General features: G+C 42.9%; 1 protein-coding gene across 1 annotated transcript in view; it reads right to left on the bottom strand.

The window, feature by feature from the left end:
* Positions 1-288: 288 nt before the first annotated feature.
* The window catches only part of LOC124622864 (mucin-3A), a 368,592-nt gene continuing 347,540 nt past the window's right edge, over positions 289-21,340 (bottom strand). Inside the window, exons 11-14 of the mRNA XM_047148658.1 lie at positions 14,280-14,599; positions 7,515-7,776; positions 5,351-5,716; positions 289-699 (exon numbers count right to left, since the gene is read on the bottom strand). Coding sequence (XP_047004614.1) covers positions 457-699; positions 5,351-5,716; positions 7,515-7,776; positions 14,280-14,599 — 1,191 coding nt within the window. The 3' untranslated portion in view covers positions 289-456. The remainder of the gene's footprint in view (positions 700-5,350; positions 5,717-7,514; positions 7,777-14,279; positions 14,600-21,340) is intronic.

Genomic DNA, 21,340 nt, shown 5'->3' on the forward strand with positions numbered 1-21,340 from the left:
TTACGTTTCGGAGCACAGAAACTGAAGAGTATCTATGTCCACCGATGACACTCAAGTGAAGAAAGTACGTATGATTCGATGCTGAAGATTCGTTGCTTCACAACCTAACTCACATTTGGTTTGGTACGCAGCGATAACGTTTATCGTTCGAACGTATGGTTGTGCGGAGCCAGATCACTGGCTGAGCACGGTAGAGTAAGGTTGAACAGGTAACTGCGGACGTATTTCGGGTTGACAGAAAGCGTACACTGTTGAATGTCCGTCTTCGCAGACACATCACTTGACCGCGACACAGTGAGAGGGATGCAGCGATGTGACGGCACGTCTTTTGAGCAAGCGCTGTGTGTCGCGGTGGGCGGCTGCGTGATGTGTCCTGCGATGCGACGAGTGTAGCGGCGACTCGAAGAGCCGCTTCAGGGATCGGGCGCCGATTTCGCCCCCGCACGGGCTACACGCTCAACCGACGAACGGGAACTGTGCGTACGGCGACGGGAAGAATCCCGGAAAAGCGGCGGCCGGCGGCGCCGTCGCCTGGACGGGAACGGACGTCGTCACGTACGTCGTCAGCAGCGTCGGCACGACGCGCGTCGACGTCAGGGTCGTGTACGCCGTCTTTGCGCCGAACGTCAGTTTCAGGATCTTGCTCTCCGTCTCGGTGACCACCGTTTGCGTGACAACTGGCGTCGAGGTGACTGCGAACTGCCGAAGGAAATGGGGTGTTTTGTTATGAGCAAGTTAAAACGATAATAACACAACACAAATACACTCGTATGGGCATGGGTTAGAAGGATACAGTAGGAGATCAATTTCAGTGTGTGAAAGACATCTTTTGCTATTTGTCATATACACACTGCTGTAATCCAGATGTCTTCATTATGTTCTATTGTATACAAGTCAAATTTTACATCAAAAGAACCTTATGTTAATTGGCCACTACGCTTTGTAAGGGTACGAGGTTTTCCAGACGTTTTGTAGCGAAAGCCTTAGGAAATCAGTCATGTCATTGTTTGAGGGTGAAATTTCGTACCAGTTTTGAATATAAATGAACAAGCTTTATTAGCAGAAAATCTGTTCATTTGTTTATCCAGCAAAATTGGCCAGAACTTAAAAGTTAAATTATCGTGTACAAGGATTTATTAACCATTTGTTACTCGCGCGATAATTTCTAACACGATTACTTGCGGGGATGAAAGGTGTCATCGACAACGTAAGCGGTGTGTTTCTACCCTTTGAACGGTGTATATGAATTATTTTAGAAGTGTTTTATTTAAAGCTAAATGAAATACATTTAACACATGTGTATCTTAGAACGTATAGACTACGTGAAAAATATTTTTGGCAATTGATCGTAAATAGCTACAATATCTTTCTGACAGTAGTTAACCTATCAGTCTGTCCACGAACAATTCCATCAATGATACTATCAAACATCAGACATCTCAAGAGCAATCTGAATCCATTTTCTCTCATGCATAAGCAACATGATTCAAGTCAATTGCCATTTGATTTATTCCACAACGTCGATAAATTCTTTCTAGAACGTCTCAAAGATTCACACAGGTACTACAGGCCAATGAGAGCTCTGATCCCTATAATATGTTTCTTTAGCATCCCTTTCGCTAGAAAAGTGGGTTCATTGAAATAAATATTGGTACATGTGCAAAAATGCATATTATATTGTCATCCAGGTATAGCTTCATAATGTTTATTTCTCTCTTAGTAATAGGAGCTACATTTTTAAGTCCAGGTGAATGCGTAATAATATTACTAGACTATGTTCTAGCATCGACGGATATTTACTTTTCCTCCATGTAATGATTACTTCTTTTCCTAAAGAGAATATTCATATTTCTTGGGTAAGTACTTTAGGTAAGAAGCAAATTAGCTGTAATTAGTTTCAATACGCCTAAAAGTAAGCACACGGAACTTGCACTGAACCGAGGAAAGAAATAAAGGAACACACTCTTACTTTCCTTCAGACTGTAGCAGCAAATCTCGCCGGTGACCAGTATCCTCCAAGCTACAGAAATGTATCATAAATAATCTAACGTGCGTTGCTGAAAGCCAATAAAGCCTGAAGTTGGTGGATGGAGAGATAACGGAAAGGCACTCGAAAGTACGGGAACATTCAGACGAAACAGAGCAGGAAAATCATGTGGGTGATGAGTGTCATTCGCGTGGGAAAGAAGCGTTTAGTAGCAGGTCTCATTTGCTACGTTGTGTTACTTCTCTGAGGTATTCCGCATGGGCTCCGTGTCGCGTCACGAGCGTTAAAGCTGTAATTGGCCTCGTGATGTGCAAAGTAATCAGATGCGGCAAAGGATCCTTTGCGTGAATGATAGGGTCAAGGAATAGCAACCACCATATCATAACAATAATTTGAATCATCTGATGCTTTCGTTTTTTTTATGTTTGGAAGTTTTTGACAAGAAGTTGTACCTATATGACTAACCTCTGATCACGTTTTGTAGTTACAGTCACAATAACAGCTTTTCTATAAATCAGAGTTGATTTGATAAGTCGTGGCTCTGGTAGAAGCTGAGCTCTTCTACAGGCATACGAAGAATTGTCAAGGAGTTGGGGGTACGGAGACATCTCGGAACCACAGACCAGCAGTGAGGTAATTTAGAAGTTAAATCAACCCTCTCAACTTGCATTTGATCAGCACACCTTAATAATACATTGCTGCAATTGTCTCGTAGCTTGTGATTATGTGTGTTCTTAAAATGGATCTCTCGTGTGACAAGAGCTGTTTGGCTTTATTCAGTGTATTTAATCAGCACGTGTTGTAACAAAGTCCATTATACCCTCTACAGAAGACAATTTTAAAACTGTCAAAACCTAGGTTAATTGTTCCAAAAAATCTCTCCCTGCAGCTGGTTGACAGATTTCTTCAACTCCTCTAACATTACATCATTGTTCATTGTAAATTTGTATTCCTTCTCTCCGCAGGAGATTTCTCAAGTGCCTTCAAATGCACGACAACTCAATTGTCACTTATCACCAGTGAAGCACTTAGTTTCGTGTACTATTTATGTTAGTGCATCTTGGTTAAGAAAAATAGAATGTAATAACTTTATCTCATCTTGGGTATGCTGAAGGTTTTATAAAGGTTTTTGAAGGAAGTCTTTATTACTTTCAACTGTTCAAATCCTTGTACAGAGAAGCTCCAAAATTCCAGTCTGTCTTTCGGTTATTTTCAGGAGAAATAGTTCATAGTTCAGCAAATTTCAAAACAGTCTACTTATTTTTTGAATATTGGGATGTGCTAAAACACGAAATAGATTTGTTTGGTGGCTTACAAATACAACTGCAGTAGTGCAATTTGTAAATAAAGTGATTGTAACAGTTAGGAGAGTCTCAGTCATGAGGTTTCCATCTGCTAGGAAATTTCAAGGTTTTAATGGTCTACCAGACAAATTTTCTTTACTATGAGTCATGGTACCTGTTTCATATTGATCTTCAAAGGATATGGATAAAGTCCCTTGGAGCCAATGTCTATTTTAAACTTCGTTTTTAGATCGTATATTGAAGTTCATGCACAGTGTCTTAAACATAAAACTTCATTCCAGAGCCGCGCTGCTGCTACGGTCGCAGGTTCGAATTTTGCCTCGAGCATGGATGTGAGTGATGTCCTTAGGTTAATTAGGTTTAAGTACTTCTAAGTCTATGGGACTGATGACCTCAGATGTTAAGTTCCATAGTGCTTAGAGCCATTTGAACCATTTGTAATTCTTTTCCGTCTTATAACTTGCATTATTTCGATGGTCATCTTTTCATCGCATTGACGACTGTGCCTTTTTCCAGTAGATGCACATTCACATAAAAATTTTTTTTGTTCTTCCTCCGTTCGCTGATAGCGCGTGTTGAAACCGTATTACTCGCTTGCTCCTTATTTACCTCCTAGTATCAGCTTCTTGTACCGCATTTTTACGTTCACCATTTGTTTTCATTTCTGTGTGTACCACTGGTCTGAAGAGCCCGATAGATTTTTCCGCAGGTTTCTCCTGTCAAATATTTTAAGTTGTTGCTCATGAGCACTGGTTTACGCTGAGATTTCTCATTAACAGGCGACAAGACACCTAAGCAGAACATGAAATATTTGCAGTTTGAAGCACTTGTTTAGTATCATGGAAAACATACACATTTTGGTATATATTTTTATTTCATTGAATGAAAAATTTGTCATACTGATTTACCGAAAGCTGTTTGTATATTGAAAGTTTCATTTCACTCTGAGCGTCTTCTTTTTATATCCATATTTTTAGTTTATGACTGATCACCGTCTTCTTGATTCCACTTTTTAGCCATTGTTCTCTCTATGGGCACTATTTCTATGATAACAGTAATACAACTGCCTACTTAGCAGCTTGCCCACATAAGCAGCAGTTGGTCTTTGGACTCACCAATCCGGAGTGGCCGAGCGGTTCTAGGCGCTTCAGTCTGGAACTGCGCGACCGCTACGGTCGCAGGCTCGAATTATTCCTCGGGCATGGATGTGTGTGATGTCCTTAGGTTAGTTAGGTTTAAGTAATTCTAAGTTGTAGGAGACTGATGACTTCATCTGTTACGTCCTATAGTGCTCAGAGCCATTTGAACCATTTTTGACTCGCCAATCGTTCTTCTCCATCTTCTTCGGTCCGTGTATTCTTATTCAGCTGGTCCCATTGTACGTATATTCTCTCTGTTCCCATGAATTCATTTCAGCGGTGGTGTTTCTCTTGGTCTTACCTGTGGTTTCTTCTTCCTCCATCTGTTTGAAGATATGGCCTTCTCGACATATTAAATGCCCACCCCACTCAAGTCCCCCTCTCTTTAATCACTGGCACAAAGTTCTTTATCTCTAAGAGTTTATACTTAACTGGTCCAAAAATCTGTCTGATCAGTATTCTTAAATTTCAGGACTCTTTTTTTGAATCTATTGGGTCAGAGACTACATCTCTACTTCGTGTCGGACCACAGATTGTATTACAGTCCTGTTGATACTCGGCTTCGTTGATCTCGATTAGCCTGGACTTGAGCAGTTTTCGAGTGCAATTTGTTTTGTGCTTGAAATTTTTCCATTATTTTCTGGTATGTCTTATTTTCTTTCCTTGAGTACTGCCTCTAAATATCTGAGGTCTTTCACTCGTTCAAAGATTTTACCATCGACATCCAAATTATCAAGTGCCAGGATGTGATTAGTAGACCATTGACTCCATCCAAGACTTAGAGCCAGGAAAGGTGGATTTAATGAGTGAGCTAATGGAATAGGGAAGGGGGAATGACAGTGATACCTGGAATTCCCTCCTCCAAATGCAGTATGGCAGCATTTGGAGTACAGAACTGTACACACTGCAAGCGTCTGTACCTGTTGTTGCGGTTGCAGCGGGTTGAGCGGGTTGAACGGCGCCAGAGGGTTGAGCGGGCTGAGCGGCGGCTGCGGCGCGGGCGCTTGCGGCGCCACCGTGGCGGTGCCGTACTCGAACTCGGTCTTGCTGACGGTGGCCACGGGCCGGCGGATCGTGCTGAAGACGGTGCTCTGGCCGTCGTACACGGGCACCACGTGCGAGTCGAAGATCGTCTCGATGCGCAGGACGGGCCGCGACGTGGTCACCACCTGCGGCAGCGCCGCCGCCGCGCCGGGGTTGAGGTAGCGCAGCAGAGCCAGCTGCTGCAGCTGCTCCGGAGTCAGCTGCGGCTGCGGAGGTGGCGTCGGCAGCGGCTGCAGCTGCTGCTGTTAACACGGTAGGCCCCATTGGAGACTCTCACACCCACAGCGTTGCTGTTTTATGTTAGTCGGAGGAGGACAGATACGTAGACGTCATAGAACAGCTGGAAACGTTTTACTTTCTGCTGAAGAATAAACTTCACTTGTAATGAACAAATCTATCTGAAAAACTGTGGTGTGCGTGCTGTAAAACCTTCAGTACACACACAATCAGATTATTTGACTTGTCGCTCTAACGAAGTAGGCGAGTGTCAGCGCTATGTCTCGTGGTCATATCGTGGCGTGTTTATCTTCTGCCATTAGGTCAGACGATAGAAATGCCACTTGCTTGCTTAGAGTAGCAGATTGATGGTGACCCACTTTAAATAGAACTTGATTAATTTTCACACACATTTATTAAAATAATAACAAGCATAAAAATTACTTAACTTGGTTCTGGATGCTATTTACAATTGACAATCTGAAGTTCCTTTGGTATTGGTACGTTGATCTTATTCTCACATATATCTCTGATACTTGACAAAAGTGTCTATACATTTACCTTCACGGCTATGTAGAGAAATATGGTAATCTTATTAGGCATACTGAAACTTGACTATAGACTGGTACAGACAAATGTAGAACTCGTACAGACTGGTACAGACTAATGCAGACCGACTAATCAGAGGTCTGTACACTCGTTATAATACCTCGCGCGTTCATGTATCACTGCACGAGTGTGATCCGCGAATAGAAAAGGTTCTATGTAAGCAGCAATCTCATTGGCTGCGTTATATATTAATACGCGGATCGGCGGAAGCAGAATTTGGTCTGTCTCTATGGCAGCGCCATCTCGTAGTGCGAAGACGGACGAGCGCTGCGCCTGTGCTGTTGTGCTTAGTGGGGCGCGCTCTAGCGGAAAAGTTGTATGTGCGCTGACTACGTGGAACTATGTACACAACAAAAACCATCTTGTCAAATTTCAGAGTATCTTTTTAGGAAGATAATGCTAGTCATCAAGGCCATTTGCTTGGGACTAGATCTACGGCATTTACAGGTTAGTAATTATTTATGACAATGGTTGTTCATGAGTTTCTGCTCTTTTTCGATCTGATGATGGTTGTCTTTAACTGCCACTCCAGGCGTCTCTGCACGGTTAATCACCATTAATAAAACTTATATTCCTGATATTTTGTTGTATTTTGACCCATATGTGGTGACTGAGATACACCTACTGATCGGTTTTATGTAATACGCAACGCCTTCATATACCGCGCAATCTATTAATCGTGCGTTTTCGCTGGAGGCGACAGTTTTCGAGTTATTCAAAATTAACGTATTTGAAGGTTACTTTTGAACAATTTACTTAATAATTCGAAAAGTACAACCTCTGGTGAAAGAGTAACCGAGGACAAAATTTAAATATGTTAAATAGCTTACAAAAAGGCTGTGTTCATTCTTTCTGTAGAACTATTTGTTTGGGTGTAGCGAGTGAGAGAGTATGAAAATCTTGGGCGAGGTATTTGAAGCCGTTGCAGGTTGCATAAAACCCAGCGGTAGGGGCAGCTGAATAGCCCTTTATATGTAACTCTTGCTGTTATACCAGGCTGTATGTACTGCTTGTAGTTTTACTAAACTTTTGGAACGTCCATTTTACCTGAAATTTTTCTGTATTCATGACGTTTGCATAACAGAAGCTGGATAGCCGATCGAACATTAAAGAATTCTAAGAACACTTTCAACAGTAGCTTACAGTGTGAAATAGTGTTGTTTGTGCGGTGTTTATGGGTCGAGGTAGCAGTTAAGGTAAGAGTGGCGTGCTCACGTTGTTGGCGGCGTCGAGCAGCAGCGCCGGCGTGGGCGCCTTCTTGGGCCGCGCGTGGTCCTCGCGGCCCAGCTGCCCGTCCTGCTGGTGGTTGTCGGACAGGTCGAGCTCGAGGTGCAGCTCGGAGCCCGCCTCCTCGAGGTGCGAGCTCAGGTCGGTGAGCGCGCGGCTCGCCTCGAACTGGAAGAGGTGCGTCGGCGGCAGCGTGCGTGTCGCAGTCACGTGACGCGTCACCTGGTACGACTGCACCAGCGTGTACCTGCTGGCAGGCCCAGTCCGTCCGTTCACCCAGCAGCTCTCTCTCATTCAGGGCACTACTCGGACTATTAATGTTGCTATCCACTACTTAGCCCTATCTTGGCTCTATCTTCAAACAAGGAATTCGTTTTCAGTGTTCTGTCATACCCCTTTCTGATAATAAAACCATCGTAAACGAGTAAAGATTCAGAGTCTTTTTTGTGTATTTGAGTGGTTGTTCGGGTAGACGGCCCTTATCAGTACCCACAACAACACTGCTGTGCCTTTACCTAAGACGGTTCCATTCCTTCAGCTGTCCTTGCAGCAGTCAGTCGCGCTAGTTTACAGTACAATGTGTATCTAGCAGTGTATTTTTATATTTGATGAGGTTCTTACCACATTACCTCCTAATAGGAGGTACTACCTTATAGGTAGTCGAATTAAGTCGGGTGATGCTGAGGGAATTAAATTAAGAAATGAGACACTTAAAGTAGTAAAGGAGTTTTGCTATTTTGGAAGCAAAATAACTGATGATGGTCGAAGTAGAGAGGATATAAAATGTAGACTGGCAATGGCAAGGAAAGCGTTTCTGAAGAAGAGAAACTTGTTAACATCGAGTATAGATTTAAGTGTCAGGAAGTCGTTTCTGAAAGTATTTGTGTGGAGTGTAGTCATAAGAATAAAGATTGCCAGCAGCCATAAAAAGCTTAACAACCAATGAAATTCAGTTTAAGAAAAGCCTAAAGGATTTATTGGTGGTTCAAAATGGCTCTGAGCACTATGGGACTCAACTGCCGAGGTCATTAGTCCCCTAGAACTTAGAACTAGTTAAACCTAACTAACCTACGGACATCACAAACATCCATGCCCGAGGCAGGATTCGAACCTGCGACCGTAGCGGTCTTGCGGTTCCAGATTGCAGCGCCTTTAACCGCATGGCCACTTCGGGCGGCATTTATTGGTGGCCAACTCCTTCTACTCCATTGATGAATTTCTCAGTAAAACCAACTGATTTATATATATATATATATATATATATATATATATATATATATATATAACTTCTGCGCAATTTCATTACAGTAATTTGTTCATTGTAAATGTGTGTGTGTGTGTGTGTGTGTGTGTGTGTGTGTGTGTGTGTGTGTGTGCGTGTGTGTAAGTACAATCTAACTTCTGCACCATTTCAGTGCAGTAATGTGTTCATTGTAAATAAGTATTATAGTAGTTGTATTACATGTTTATTACCTTATAAATAAATAAAAAACTTTTTTATTTTAAATTCAGTGCATTAGTATTTGTAAAATGACTTTCATATAGTGTTCATTAAAAAATGACGATCATTCCACTTTGGACCTGTGGAATGGTACATTAGCTTATTTGTTTTAGTTGTAAATATTTGTCATGTATTGTTGTTTTTCTGACATGTTCCACATCCTGGAGGACCTCCTCACTACGGATAAATTGGAATGAAAGTAAATCTAATCTAATCTAATCTAATCTTAACGTTACAGTAGGACGAGGGAATCGAGTGTATTTGAAAGTGTCGTATGGCGCTGCAGTGCAACATCATCTATCATCTTCTATGTACCGGGTGATCAACAAGTCAGTATAAATTTGAAAACTTAATAAACCACGGAATAATGTAGATAGAGAGGTAAAAATTGACACGCATGCTAGGAATGACAGGGGGTTTTATAAGAACAAAAAAAAAGTATTGCTAAACGCGTGAAAGATCTCTTGCGCGCGTCGTTTGGTGATGATCGTGTGCCCAGCCGCCACTTTCGTCATGCTAAGCCTCCCAGGTCCCCAGACCTCAGTCCGTGCGATTATTCGCTTTGGGGTTACCTGAAGTCGCAAGTGTATCGTGATCGAACGACATCTCTGGGGATGCTGAAAGACAACATCCGACGCCAATGCCTCACCATAGCTCCGGACATGCTTTACAGTGCTGTTCACAACGTTATTCCTCGACTAACGCTATTGTTGAGGAATGAGTATGTCTCCTGTAAAGAACATCATCTTTGCTTTGTCTTACTTTGTTATGCTAATTATTGCTATTCTGATCAGATGAAGCGCCATCTGTCGGACATTATTAGAACGTTTGTATTTTTTGGTTCTAATAAAACCCGATGTCATTCCAAGCATGTGTGTGAATTTGTACCTGTCTATCTACATTATTCCGTGATTTATTCAGTTTTCAAATTTATACTGACTTTTTGATCACCCGGTATATCTAAGGGGCGCTCTGAAAGGTATTAACATTTATAGAAATCTAATTCGTACATGGCGATATACCAGACACCTACTGGGCGTATGTTAACCACAGTGCATCACGAGGAAGGAATACGGCACGAAAAAAATGCATGTAAATGTAAACATTGGCTCGCGATAGAGAAGAACAAATAAATATTCCAGTACGTATTGGGAAAAAACTCTTTCAAGAGAATGGTTCAATAACTTACCCAGGATGTAAGGTCATCTGAAAAACGCAGAGTAAATCAAGGGTTGGAAACCGAATTTCTGAGACAAGAAATGCCTTCACCAAGGAGAAAAAAGTATTCTAGCAGCCTCTTTACTATACAAAAGTTTCTGAAAGTGAATGGATCAAATGATTTTAAGGCCTGTAGGTAAAAAAAAAAAAAAAAATATGGCGATGCCGAACTTACGGAACAGGTCAACTTGATGACGTAGGCAGCGTGGATGAAGTTGCAATTGGCCTTATGGGTCACCTGCAGAGAGAGTACCAGCTAAAATCTAAGATCTACCGGAGTGTTACTCGCCCCGTCACTGTCTACGGCCAGCTAGAAAAGAGGTAGAACAACGACTGAAGTTATGAAGGCGAAGATGCTTAGATGGACAGGTGGTATCACTCGACTGGATAACATTTCGAACGATGCTGCCAGTAAAAGTTTTGGGGTAGCACCGATCCAGGAGAAAATGCGAGAGAGCACTCTGCGTTAGATGGAACATGTGCTGGACTACTGTACCAATGGCAGCCTACGCACTGTAACCCACGAGAAAGAGACCCAAGGGACGAACAAGAAAGTGATGGGCCGACACTCTAAACGACCAGACGGCTGTAAATCTTCATCCATGCATGGCGTACGATCAAGCAGCTTGCATAAAGCGAACCCACTCAGTGGATCCTGCCACCAGACGGGACAAACGCTAAAGGAGAAGGATGTATGAAATACTGTTTTGTATCGCTGTGACAAATGAATGAGCCGGATGGGAAGGGATATTTTTGACGATGTGCTCTGCGTTCTTGATGAAATTCAAACGGAGTGTCACGAGGAAAGCTATTTTTTGAACGGTTGGCGAAAAAAGAACTCTGCATAAGTTTGGAAGAATGTTCCTTGTTAAAGAACTATTACGACTTGAGACGTATAGCTAAGTAAGGAAAGCACTGCCCGCATTAAACCATAGAAGACATGGACCGTGGCGGATAAATATGAATGAAGGAAAGAAATCAGTTGCTTGTAAGTTTGCTGCTAACTGCATTGACCTATCTATCAAGCCTATGACAATATTTTCTTCCTAGTTCTAGTGTAGGCGACTGAAAGAGATATTCTGTTTGAGAAATGTTTCTTCCCACAGACAACTTTGCTGTCGTTATATTTTGTTTACACTAATTTACACTTAGGACAATAGAACCATAAAAATGCTACAGGGAAAAGTGTATGTTTCAGAAGTTTTGAACGAGAGTGTAAACTACGTCCACAGGACCTGCCAGCCCCATCGGAACCGACCGGCCGCCTCCTCATCCTCCCCCAGTAGTTTCAGTGGATGCGATGTGGAGGGTCGTGGGGTCAGCAGACCGCTCTTTCCGCCATCGTCAGTCTTCTTGACCTGGAGCCGCTACTACTTGCTCAAGTAGCCCCTCAGTTGGCATCACGAGGCTGAGTGCACGCTGCTCCCGCACTCCCAGCAAGGAAAAAGCCCCTGGCAGCACCACGAATCGAACCCAGGTCCTCCGCATGGGAGTCAGCCGCACTGACTACTCAGTTGCAGAAGCTATCAAAACCTGGGGGAATACTACAGCCTGGAATTTTGTGTTTACCTCCCTGACCACATACGTCTGTTAGTGAAGTGAAAGTATAATGTACCCTACATCTGAAAAAGAAAGATTTACTTCATAACGGGGTATATGGGTTGAGATAGACTCTTCCTGTGAATCAGAAGGGATACAAAAGTATGAAGCCGTATCTAGCTATAGGTAGGTTGCCTGCGGCTGGTTGAATTAACTCACTGGTATTGTGACTCAGAAAGGAGAAGCTGTACAAATGTGAGGACTGGTTTTTTACTCACACTCTCTCTCCCGCTGTTTCCACAAGAATGCTGTTTTACAATAAATTAGCGCCATTTACAAGCTAATGGTAGAAGTAGTTATAGAAAAGTATGTGTTTATTGTGTTCTGGAAATTAATAAAATTTAAATAATCTATCACTGAACACTTTGAAAAAAGCTGAACTTGATCACTGAGGCCGGAACTTCTTTTTGCACTTTTAGCAACAGTTTCTGATAAATTAATAATTTTCCACGTTTTTCTGAAATGATATTTGAAGTGTGTTGTAATGTCCTCCCTTCCAGACCGTGTAAACTCCAGTATTATTTGCTTGGAAATTGTCGGGACATGGCTCGGTGACTCGAAGTGAGTCACTTCCGGAATTCTAGGAGAATCCTTTGCGGATTTTTCACAAAATGATACTTTCGTGTCCAGCGTGAAGTACCTCAAGAAGGCAACTTAAGAGGAGTTCTACGTCACATACACGTACGAGCCGCATACGTTGTTAAGTGGCAGCACTTAACGTCACACTATCATCACGAGTAAACGTAGACAACAGTCTTACATGCTTGTCACTGGTGCTCGAAAAATATTACGGTACTGTGTCCTTCCACAACAGTTGGCTACCACAATAAAACTCTCTCGTGTTGCGTGTGTGTGTGTGTGTGTGTGTGTGTGTGTGTGTGTATGTGTGTGTGTGTGCCGACGTCGTAATGTCTCTTAAGATGGCCATTTCATGTGGGAAAGGACCATGCGTGGGCACCGTTAAGGCTTCTCAAGGAACAGACGATTAATCTTGGGAATGAGGCCGCAGTATGGAGACCGGGAAGCCTCTGAAGCCACTGCGTCGCCTCCGCTTGCTCCCACAGACGCTTCTCCCAGCCGAGGCTTTTTCTCATGTTTCATTCCTCATAAGTTCTCAGGGCTACCGCACGCCGTGGAGAAATGTCCGCCGCTTTGCGAAGTAGGAATGATTCAATCTAGTAAAGTTGGTGTGAACTGCAGCTGCAATCGCAACGATCAACATGTCACACAGACTATGACGCTGCTCATGTAGAGGGAGCAAGAGTACATGGTTGAGAAGGACTTTACAGGAACTAGTGTCTAGTTGATGAGTGAAATGGATAACTGGGGGAAATCACTAGCGCCGTTTTCCAGTTAAACCAGTAATTTCTCTAATCTTCTGGACTGTGAGGACTTCTTCACTTGTCAGGTGTTTCATTGCCTAAATGCTAGTTTAATTTCAGAAAAATGGACAGTGGAAAAAGTTTAGAGCAATGATAGCATACCACTGTGCTGTAAGAGTGCCGCAGATGACAGCCAAAGGACACCTGTTATGAAATGAAATGGAACCACAGACTATCACTCTTGGTTGTCAGGCCATATGGCAGACGACAGGCAGGTATCGGACCACTTTTCGAGGCGTCTCCAGGCACATCTTCCGTCTGGGATCTCACTGACTGGAGTAGAATTGCCTTCAGTGATAAGTACAGCTTCGAACTGAGCCCCGATGATTCAACAGACAGCGGTGGAATACCATCCTGACAGTCGCCCGCCAGATGGCCCGACAATCAAAGACTCATGGACTAGGGTGCCCTCTGGTTGTCACCCGCTGTATCCTCACAGCACAGCTGTATATCCACGATATTCTAGTCGCTTTGTGTTACCCTTCATGGAAAGGCATTCTGGGCTTACACTTCAGCAAGATAATTCCCGGTCGTACACGGAGAGAGTTTGTGCAGCTTGTCTTAGTGCTTACTAGACCCTATCTTGACCAGGAACGTCAATGGATCTCTCCCGAATTGAGAACGTTGTGGAGCATTATGGGCATGATCCTCGAACCATCGCGTGATTTTGACGATTTGATGCGCCAGTAGTACAGACTTTGGCACGTTTTCCTCAGGATGATGTGTAACAGCTCTATCAATGACGAGCAGAATGACTGCTTGCATAAGGGCCAGAGGTGGACCAACGCTCAATATGTGGAGCTCATTCTGTTCAATAAATCATCCAATTTTCCTGAAATTGTAATCATTCCTTTTTCTTGTACATGTACATCACATGTACCGATTTCCTCGAAGCAATACATTTGATGGCAAAAAAGGAACAGTAATCTAGAACAAAACATTGTAGGTGTTGCTGTGACAAACGTGTAGAGAATAGTAAACGGATGGCTGAACTGAGACGACATGAAGTAGGGCTGTACACAAGCGACAAGAGGTGGTGCGAGGTGTGCTTACCTGGTGGTGTTGCCGGCAGGGGCGACGATGGGCAGGACGTGCGTCTTGAGCAGCAGCGTGGTCGTGCTGAAGGTCTCGGTGGTGGTGTGCAGCGGCGGCGTCTCGGTGCCGGGCGACAGCGTCAGCACGGGCAGCGTGGCCATGCCCGCCTCCAGCGGCAGGCTGCCCTCCAGCGAGAGGATGTTCTCCGGTGCGGGGGCGGGCGCCGCCGTCGGCACGCCTCCAGGCGCAGTGCCGGGCGCCTCGGTCTTGCTGGGCTCCAGCAGGCGCTCGAACGTCGACGTCACCGTGATGAAGCGCGTGTTGCGCACCGTGCCCACCTGTGCAACGAGACGAACAGATCTCACTGCTACGCCTGTACCTCCGCTTTTGCAGCTTGTAACGATCCTACCTATGCTGATATCCTTTTTACAGACTGAACCGATCGATTCCGGCCATTCTATTGGTCATATTTATGCGGTACGGGATTTTGCAGGGGAACTTGGTCTTTTATTGTATTTACCCGTTACCTCGGTTTGTTTACCTTATTTCATGTTTATGAGATTATTCGGTATGCTTTTATTCAAATGTACGTCCACCCCAGAAAGTTAGTAATCCTGGTATTTTCTTCTTCTTTCGTTTCAGCCTCTCTGGGTTACAATGAGCCAGTCATTCCTTTGCGTATTGTTCCTTCTTTTATGCCAAGTATTTCTTCATTCTCTCTGGCCTCCTTCTCTTCTACTCTGAAATTGTGGGTTTCGTACTTTATTTTTTCGTCTCTAAGTACTCACCTGAGCTGTTCTATGGAATAATAACTTAACTCTAATTTTTAATTCTCTTAGGTCTTTTTCAGTTTCCGTAAAGGAATTAGGTTTCATTATGCATTTATGGAAGAAATAAAAAATTCTTTTAGAGTATCTGTTAGAGTCTACTTAGGGATGTACGTAAAAATGTTGTCTCCTTTGACTCACAGTATCTGAGAGTTTTTCGCATTTTTTGTAGAGAATTTCCTTCTTGCTGTATACGACCTTATCATCCTGAAATTTTGTTCCTATGATTTAAAAAAAATTCTTTCTGTTAGTTTTAATTGTTCTATCCGGCTTTTGATCACATGGTTAGGGTTTCTGCAGCAATAAAATGCTTAATTTTGGAGCCCCATGAAACGGATTTCTTGTTCATATCTCTTTTGTCAATTGGATGGGCAATTCGAGTTCGTTTCTCCTGAATTCTATTGCCTTGCGCTCTATTGTAGTCCACCTTATCCATTTCTCCAGATATTTAAATTCTTTCACTAGGCCTCCTTTCATACGATACAGCAGTGCGTATATTATTCTAAATTACGATGGAAAGAAGAAACAGGAATTGCCGCAACTACAGCCGTTTTAAAACACGTTACATGTATTCGGAGTTACGAATACGGACAACCATCAGCTGCATAATGCCATGACGACAATGACGACATGACTCGAACCCGGATTTCCCGCCGTCGTCTTACCATTTGGCTATACGAGCACGGCTCACGGCCAGACCGAAACTTCCGTATGTCGCCAAGTATCTGTCTACATCCTGTACTCGTATATCCAATATGTATATTGCCGTACAGGGAGAACATTTTACTTGAATATCGCTTGCCCATTGTCGGAGGATAAATAAGATACTACATTCATGTCTGAAGGAAATTTGCATCGCAATTCAGAATAACACAGCCACTTGTCTTACTTCCCTTTTTATTACGAGCAATTTAAATAAAAGTGTATAAAGTGATATAACATGAAAAGTTAAAATAATCTAATGCAACAAATGATATTATGAATACACATTTTCTTGATAAAACCGTAAAATCAGAGAGAATAGTTTGTTTCCGCCTAAACAGTGAAAATATGTATCTTCGACGTAAGATTGTTTTTGGAGGTTGATGGCGGCACGCGAGACGATTAGTCGTGGTTATGTGACGGTTCTGTGAAGTCATGGCGTGTGTACGAATCTGAATTAAAAAGCAATGTCAATGAAAATATATATGTGTGATCTAAACCCTGCCATAATAATGTTAGTATTCAACAAAAAAATGTTTCAAATGGCTCTGAGCTCTGTGGGACTTAACAGCTGAGGTCATCAGTCCCCTAGAACTTAGAACTACTTAAACCAATCTAACCTAAGGACATCACACACATCCATGCCCGAGGCAGGATTCGAACCTGCGACCGTAGCGGTCGCGCGGTTCCTGACTGAAGTGCCTAGAACCGCTCGGCCACATTCAACAAAACGTCCTAATAATCATTCAACAGGAAACCACTAGCTTTAAGTCATTTCCTGAAGCAAATCCACACCTCCTTATTGGACAGTAACGAATAGATAATTTCAGCCCGTGGACTGATGTAGCCGTCCAAAAGATAAGTAGAAACTCAGTTTTTATTTAACTACCACTGATTGGACTATTTTTATGTCGCAAGACTGTCGTGATTCAGTGAAACTGCACAACAAAAATTTGGCCGATTTTACTGTCACAAATAAGATAGGAATGGGATAATTATAGTACAACTATGCTGCAGTTCAAAGTATTGCACGTTCTTACGGAGGCAGACACAAAAAGTGGTGACTGAAGAAATCTCGTGTGTTGTCGTGTCGGATTGTTGACAACGTTATTAAGTTTATTAAAGGATGCAAAACACTGAATGGGTCACTATTTGGAGCTAGTGATGACCGGTTTAGATATGATCAGCGAATCATCTTCAAATCTAAGTTGGCAAAAGGATCAGTATAAAAATTACTTTACGGTAACACTATAGCGATATCGGTAAATAATTTTTCTTTCTTCATGGGGACCACAGTTACGTAGAGCACATTTTAAAGAAATTTCTGGTGCTTGACTGAAATTGGTATTCGTTAACTTCGCGCAATCATGATCTACAGTGATTCTTAAATATAAATTGAACTGAACATTAATAAAGCACACAGATCAAACAGTGTAGAGCATTTGCTTTCCCATTATGCCCTGTGCTGTATAACCTTTACACTTTATTAATTTTCAGTACAAAGCATTAATCAGGTCTATGTGAAATGGTGGCCGAGCGGTTCTAGGCGCTACAGTCTGGAACCGCGTGTCCGCTACGGTAGCAGGTTCGAATCCTGCCTCGGGCATGGATGTGTGTGATGTCCGTAGATTAGTTAGGTTTAGGTAGTTCTAAGTTCTAGGGGACTGATGACCTTAGAAGTTAAGTCCCATAGTGCTCAGAGCCATTTGAACCATTTTTGAAGATAACTCTAGAAAAAAAAAAAAAAAAACTGTTACTGATACTACAAAGAACATTAAAACGGCGAGAAATTTTTAATACCTAATGCTAGAAAGTGTATTGCATCAGCAGTGGTAAGAATGTAACATAAGAAACGTAAAAAGTACAGTGGATGCAATGGGAAACGTTACATAGTCAAAATTTTATGACGGAACCATTTTATTAATACTTTATCAATACTCGTTACCGACTTGTGCATATCTCACGTCATCTTCCCCAACTCATCCTCTGTACGGTTATGTTACATTCCAAGCATTACTGAGCAGCTGCCCTTTCCAACACTCAGGATGAAAGAGATCATGATATTTTAACGTTATTTTCAGTTCCCCTGTCGCAATTATTTATAGTGTAACACTTATGTCAATATATTTTGCCGGGACTCGTTTTTACTTTGCCCAGCCTATATCTGCCGATGATCTACAATTCAGTTTGAAACAGGTAATCTGTAATAAAAAAGCGTGTTCTGTTTTGCACTCATTACACTTGCTTTGAATTACGAAATTAGCTTTGCTGGCAGTGAGAAGACCGCAGCATGGCACCCATCTCCCCCTTCTCTCCTAATTCCGCGGCGCATATAGAATGGCTGCATTCCTATCCCCAGTCGTCCCGATACTCTGATCGCAGGCCTGCGCTACAGACTCTGCCTCTTACTCTACATTAGATTTTTACGGAGAATGAAAAATCAGAATTAAAGCCAGTGGTTTTTGTAGGCGAAACGTGCATTTCATACAGGCTGAATTTTTTGTATTGGACTATTGTAGAAAAAAAAAGAAGGGTCAGTTAGTGATTGTTACACTACTCAGGTCACTGCGTAGTGTGTGACAGTGCTGCAGTTGCAATAATACTGGAGTGTATACTACAACTACCACTCCTCTGTGTTTCTCTGACGTAGAAACAACCAATGTGCTACCGTTACCAAGTCTTCACTTTGCCTTGTTGGGTAATATATCGACATGAATCATCGTTCAGTCACTTTTCTGTTATTGGAAAATAAGTACATGGTTTAGCAGTATTTCCTTTCCTTCCTCCCATCTCCTTCCAACCCGTCCACCAAGTGAGGTAACGCAGCAGTAAACCATTGGACTCGCATTTGGAGGGTCGGTGGTTCGAATCCCTCTCCAACAATCTAGATTTAAGTTTTCCATGATTTCCATAAATCACTTAAGCCGAAAGTCAGGATGGTACACTATGTGATCAAAAGTATCCGGAAACCTGGCTGAAAATGACTTACAAGTTCGTGGCTCCCACTATCGGTAATGCTGGAATTCAGTATGGTGTTGGACCACTCTTAGCCTTGATAACAGCTTCCTCTCTCGCAGGCATACTTCAGTCAGGTGCTGGATGGTTTCTTGGGGAATGGCAGCCCATTCTTCACGGAGTGCTGCATTGAGGGGAGGTATCATGTCGGTCGGTGAGGCCAGGCACTAAATCGGCATTCCAAAACATTCCATAGGTGTTCTATAAGATTCACGTCAGGACTCGGTGCAGGCCAGTCCGTTACAGGGATGTTATTGTAGTGTAATCAATCCGCCACTCGCCGTGCTTTATGAACAGGTGCTCGATCGTGTTGAAAGATGCAATCGCCATCCCCGAATTGTCGTTCGACAGTGGGAAGCAAGACGTGCTTAAAACATCAATGTAGGCCTGTGCTGCGATAGTGCCACGCAAAACAACAAGGGGTGCAAGCCTCCTCCAACAAAAACACAATCACACAATAACACCACCGCCTCCGAATTTTACTGTTGGCACTACATACGCCTACGTTCACCGGGCATGCCATCGGATAACCACATTGTGTACCGTGACTCGTCACTCCACACAACGTTTTTCCACTTTTCAGTCGTTCAATGGAGCCGCTCCTTATACCAAGCGAGGCGTCATTTGGCGTTTACTGGCGTCATGTGTGGCTTATGAGCAGCCGCTCGACCATGAAAATCCTTTTTTTCTCACCTCCCGCCTAACTGTCATAGTACTTGCAGTGAATCCTGATGTAGTTTGGAATTCCTGTGTGATGGTCTGGATAGATGTCTGCCTATTATACATTACTACCCTCTTCAACTGGGGCAATCTCTGTCAGTCAACAGACGAGGTCGGCCTATAAGCTTTTGTGCTGTACGTGTCCATTCACGTTTCCACTTCATTATCAAATCGGAAACAGGGGACCTAGGGATGTTTAGCAGTGTGGAAATACCGCGTGCAGACGTATGACACAAGTGACACTCAATCACCGGACCATTTTTGAAGTCCGTGAGTTCTGCGGAGCGTCCCATTCTGCTCTCTCACGATGTCTAATGACTACTAAGGTCGCTGATATGGAATACCTGGAAGTAGGTGGCAGCACAATCCACCTAATATGTAAAACGTATGTTTTTGGTGGTGTCCGGATACTTTTGATCACACAGTGTACCTTTGGAAGGAGAGAGCCAATTTTTTTCTTCATCCTTCACCAATTCGAGTTTGTGATCCATCTGCAACGATCACGGCGTCGACGGGGCGTTAAACCCTAACGATCCTTTCCAGTTGATTCTTGTCCAATTGGACACTGGCGGTGTTACTAACAGCCTTAGTAGGTGGACCCTTAAGTACCCTCCCAGTGGTTCCTCAGTCTTTGTCGCGTTACATGCTGGTACCAGCTCCCCGTAAATTCTTCGGCAGTACACAGGGCCGAACATGAGTCCTCTCTGTGGCAGTCGCACACTGAACGCTCAATATCCCAGCCGGGCAGTAAATGTATACATTTCATGAAATTTACTGCCACGTGACACATTTGCATCTCATGCTACACCAAAATGTTTGTGGAAGCCACGGTAGGAGACCTACGAAACAAAAACAACGGGACTTCCATCCGAAGGAAAGCTAAACAAACACGCTAATGAAACCAGAATCTACTTACACGAACAAATTGTTAGCAGTAAATTATTATAACTGGGGCTACTGGTGATATGAATTATGAGATCAGATTCAAGTTCGTATAAAAAAAAACATACGAAATGCGCAACAACATAGAACAAATAAAGTAAGAGTAAAGAAAAGCCTAGTAGCTTTGGGTTATTTGTAAAGAACAAATGATAAACGATGACTAAATAGAGCTTTAAGCGTCTTTTTAAAACGAAAATAGGAACTGCGGGGGTAACAGATGTTATAAAGGGATATGCGAATCTATTGGGAAGAATAAGGAGAAAGAAATAATTTCAGATACATATTCTGCTGATATTGGAAGGCTTCCGTCGTACTAAAGGAACGAGAACAGCAGTGAAGTTGTCTTAGAGAACATAAAAAAGCAGAGAATGTCTACGTGAAAGAGAGCAGTCGACGCAAAAGAACTACAAGTGACGCGTAGACCTAAGAAGTACGTAACAAAACTATGAAGAGTTAAAAAATCAGAAAGAAAAACGAAATACAAGAGCAAGATAGCCTTTTGGTTTGCTAAAGATTACAAGAAGTTACCGAGATTGCGTTTTGTAATATGGTTAGCGCTAGTGCCTTTAGAGACGAGGCAGTTTGACCAGACGGTGAAAGGAGAGCGAAGAATCTCACTACGGCCTCCAACGGCAGGTTTCTTCACTTTGCCCGAAGCAAGGTTAAGAGAACGACTGCAATCAGAGCTGACAGTCATTATTTGGGAATTTTCATGTTAACGGCAGTGTGAAGGTGTTTCGCTTCTGCGTGCGTTAGTGACGTAAGGATTTGTTTGTGGTGCAGACTCCGTACCGTAATAATTCATAAGTTTATGAACACCTTCGAGGACTTCACTCTGAAAGTGATGAAGCGTTGCAAGCACATGAGAGGTTT

This window comes from Schistocerca americana, chromosome 7, assembly GCF_021461395.2.
Source record: "Schistocerca americana isolate TAMUIC-IGC-003095 chromosome 7, iqSchAmer2.1, whole genome shotgun sequence".
NCBI lineage: Eukaryota > Metazoa > Arthropoda > Insecta > Orthoptera > Acrididae > Schistocerca > Schistocerca americana.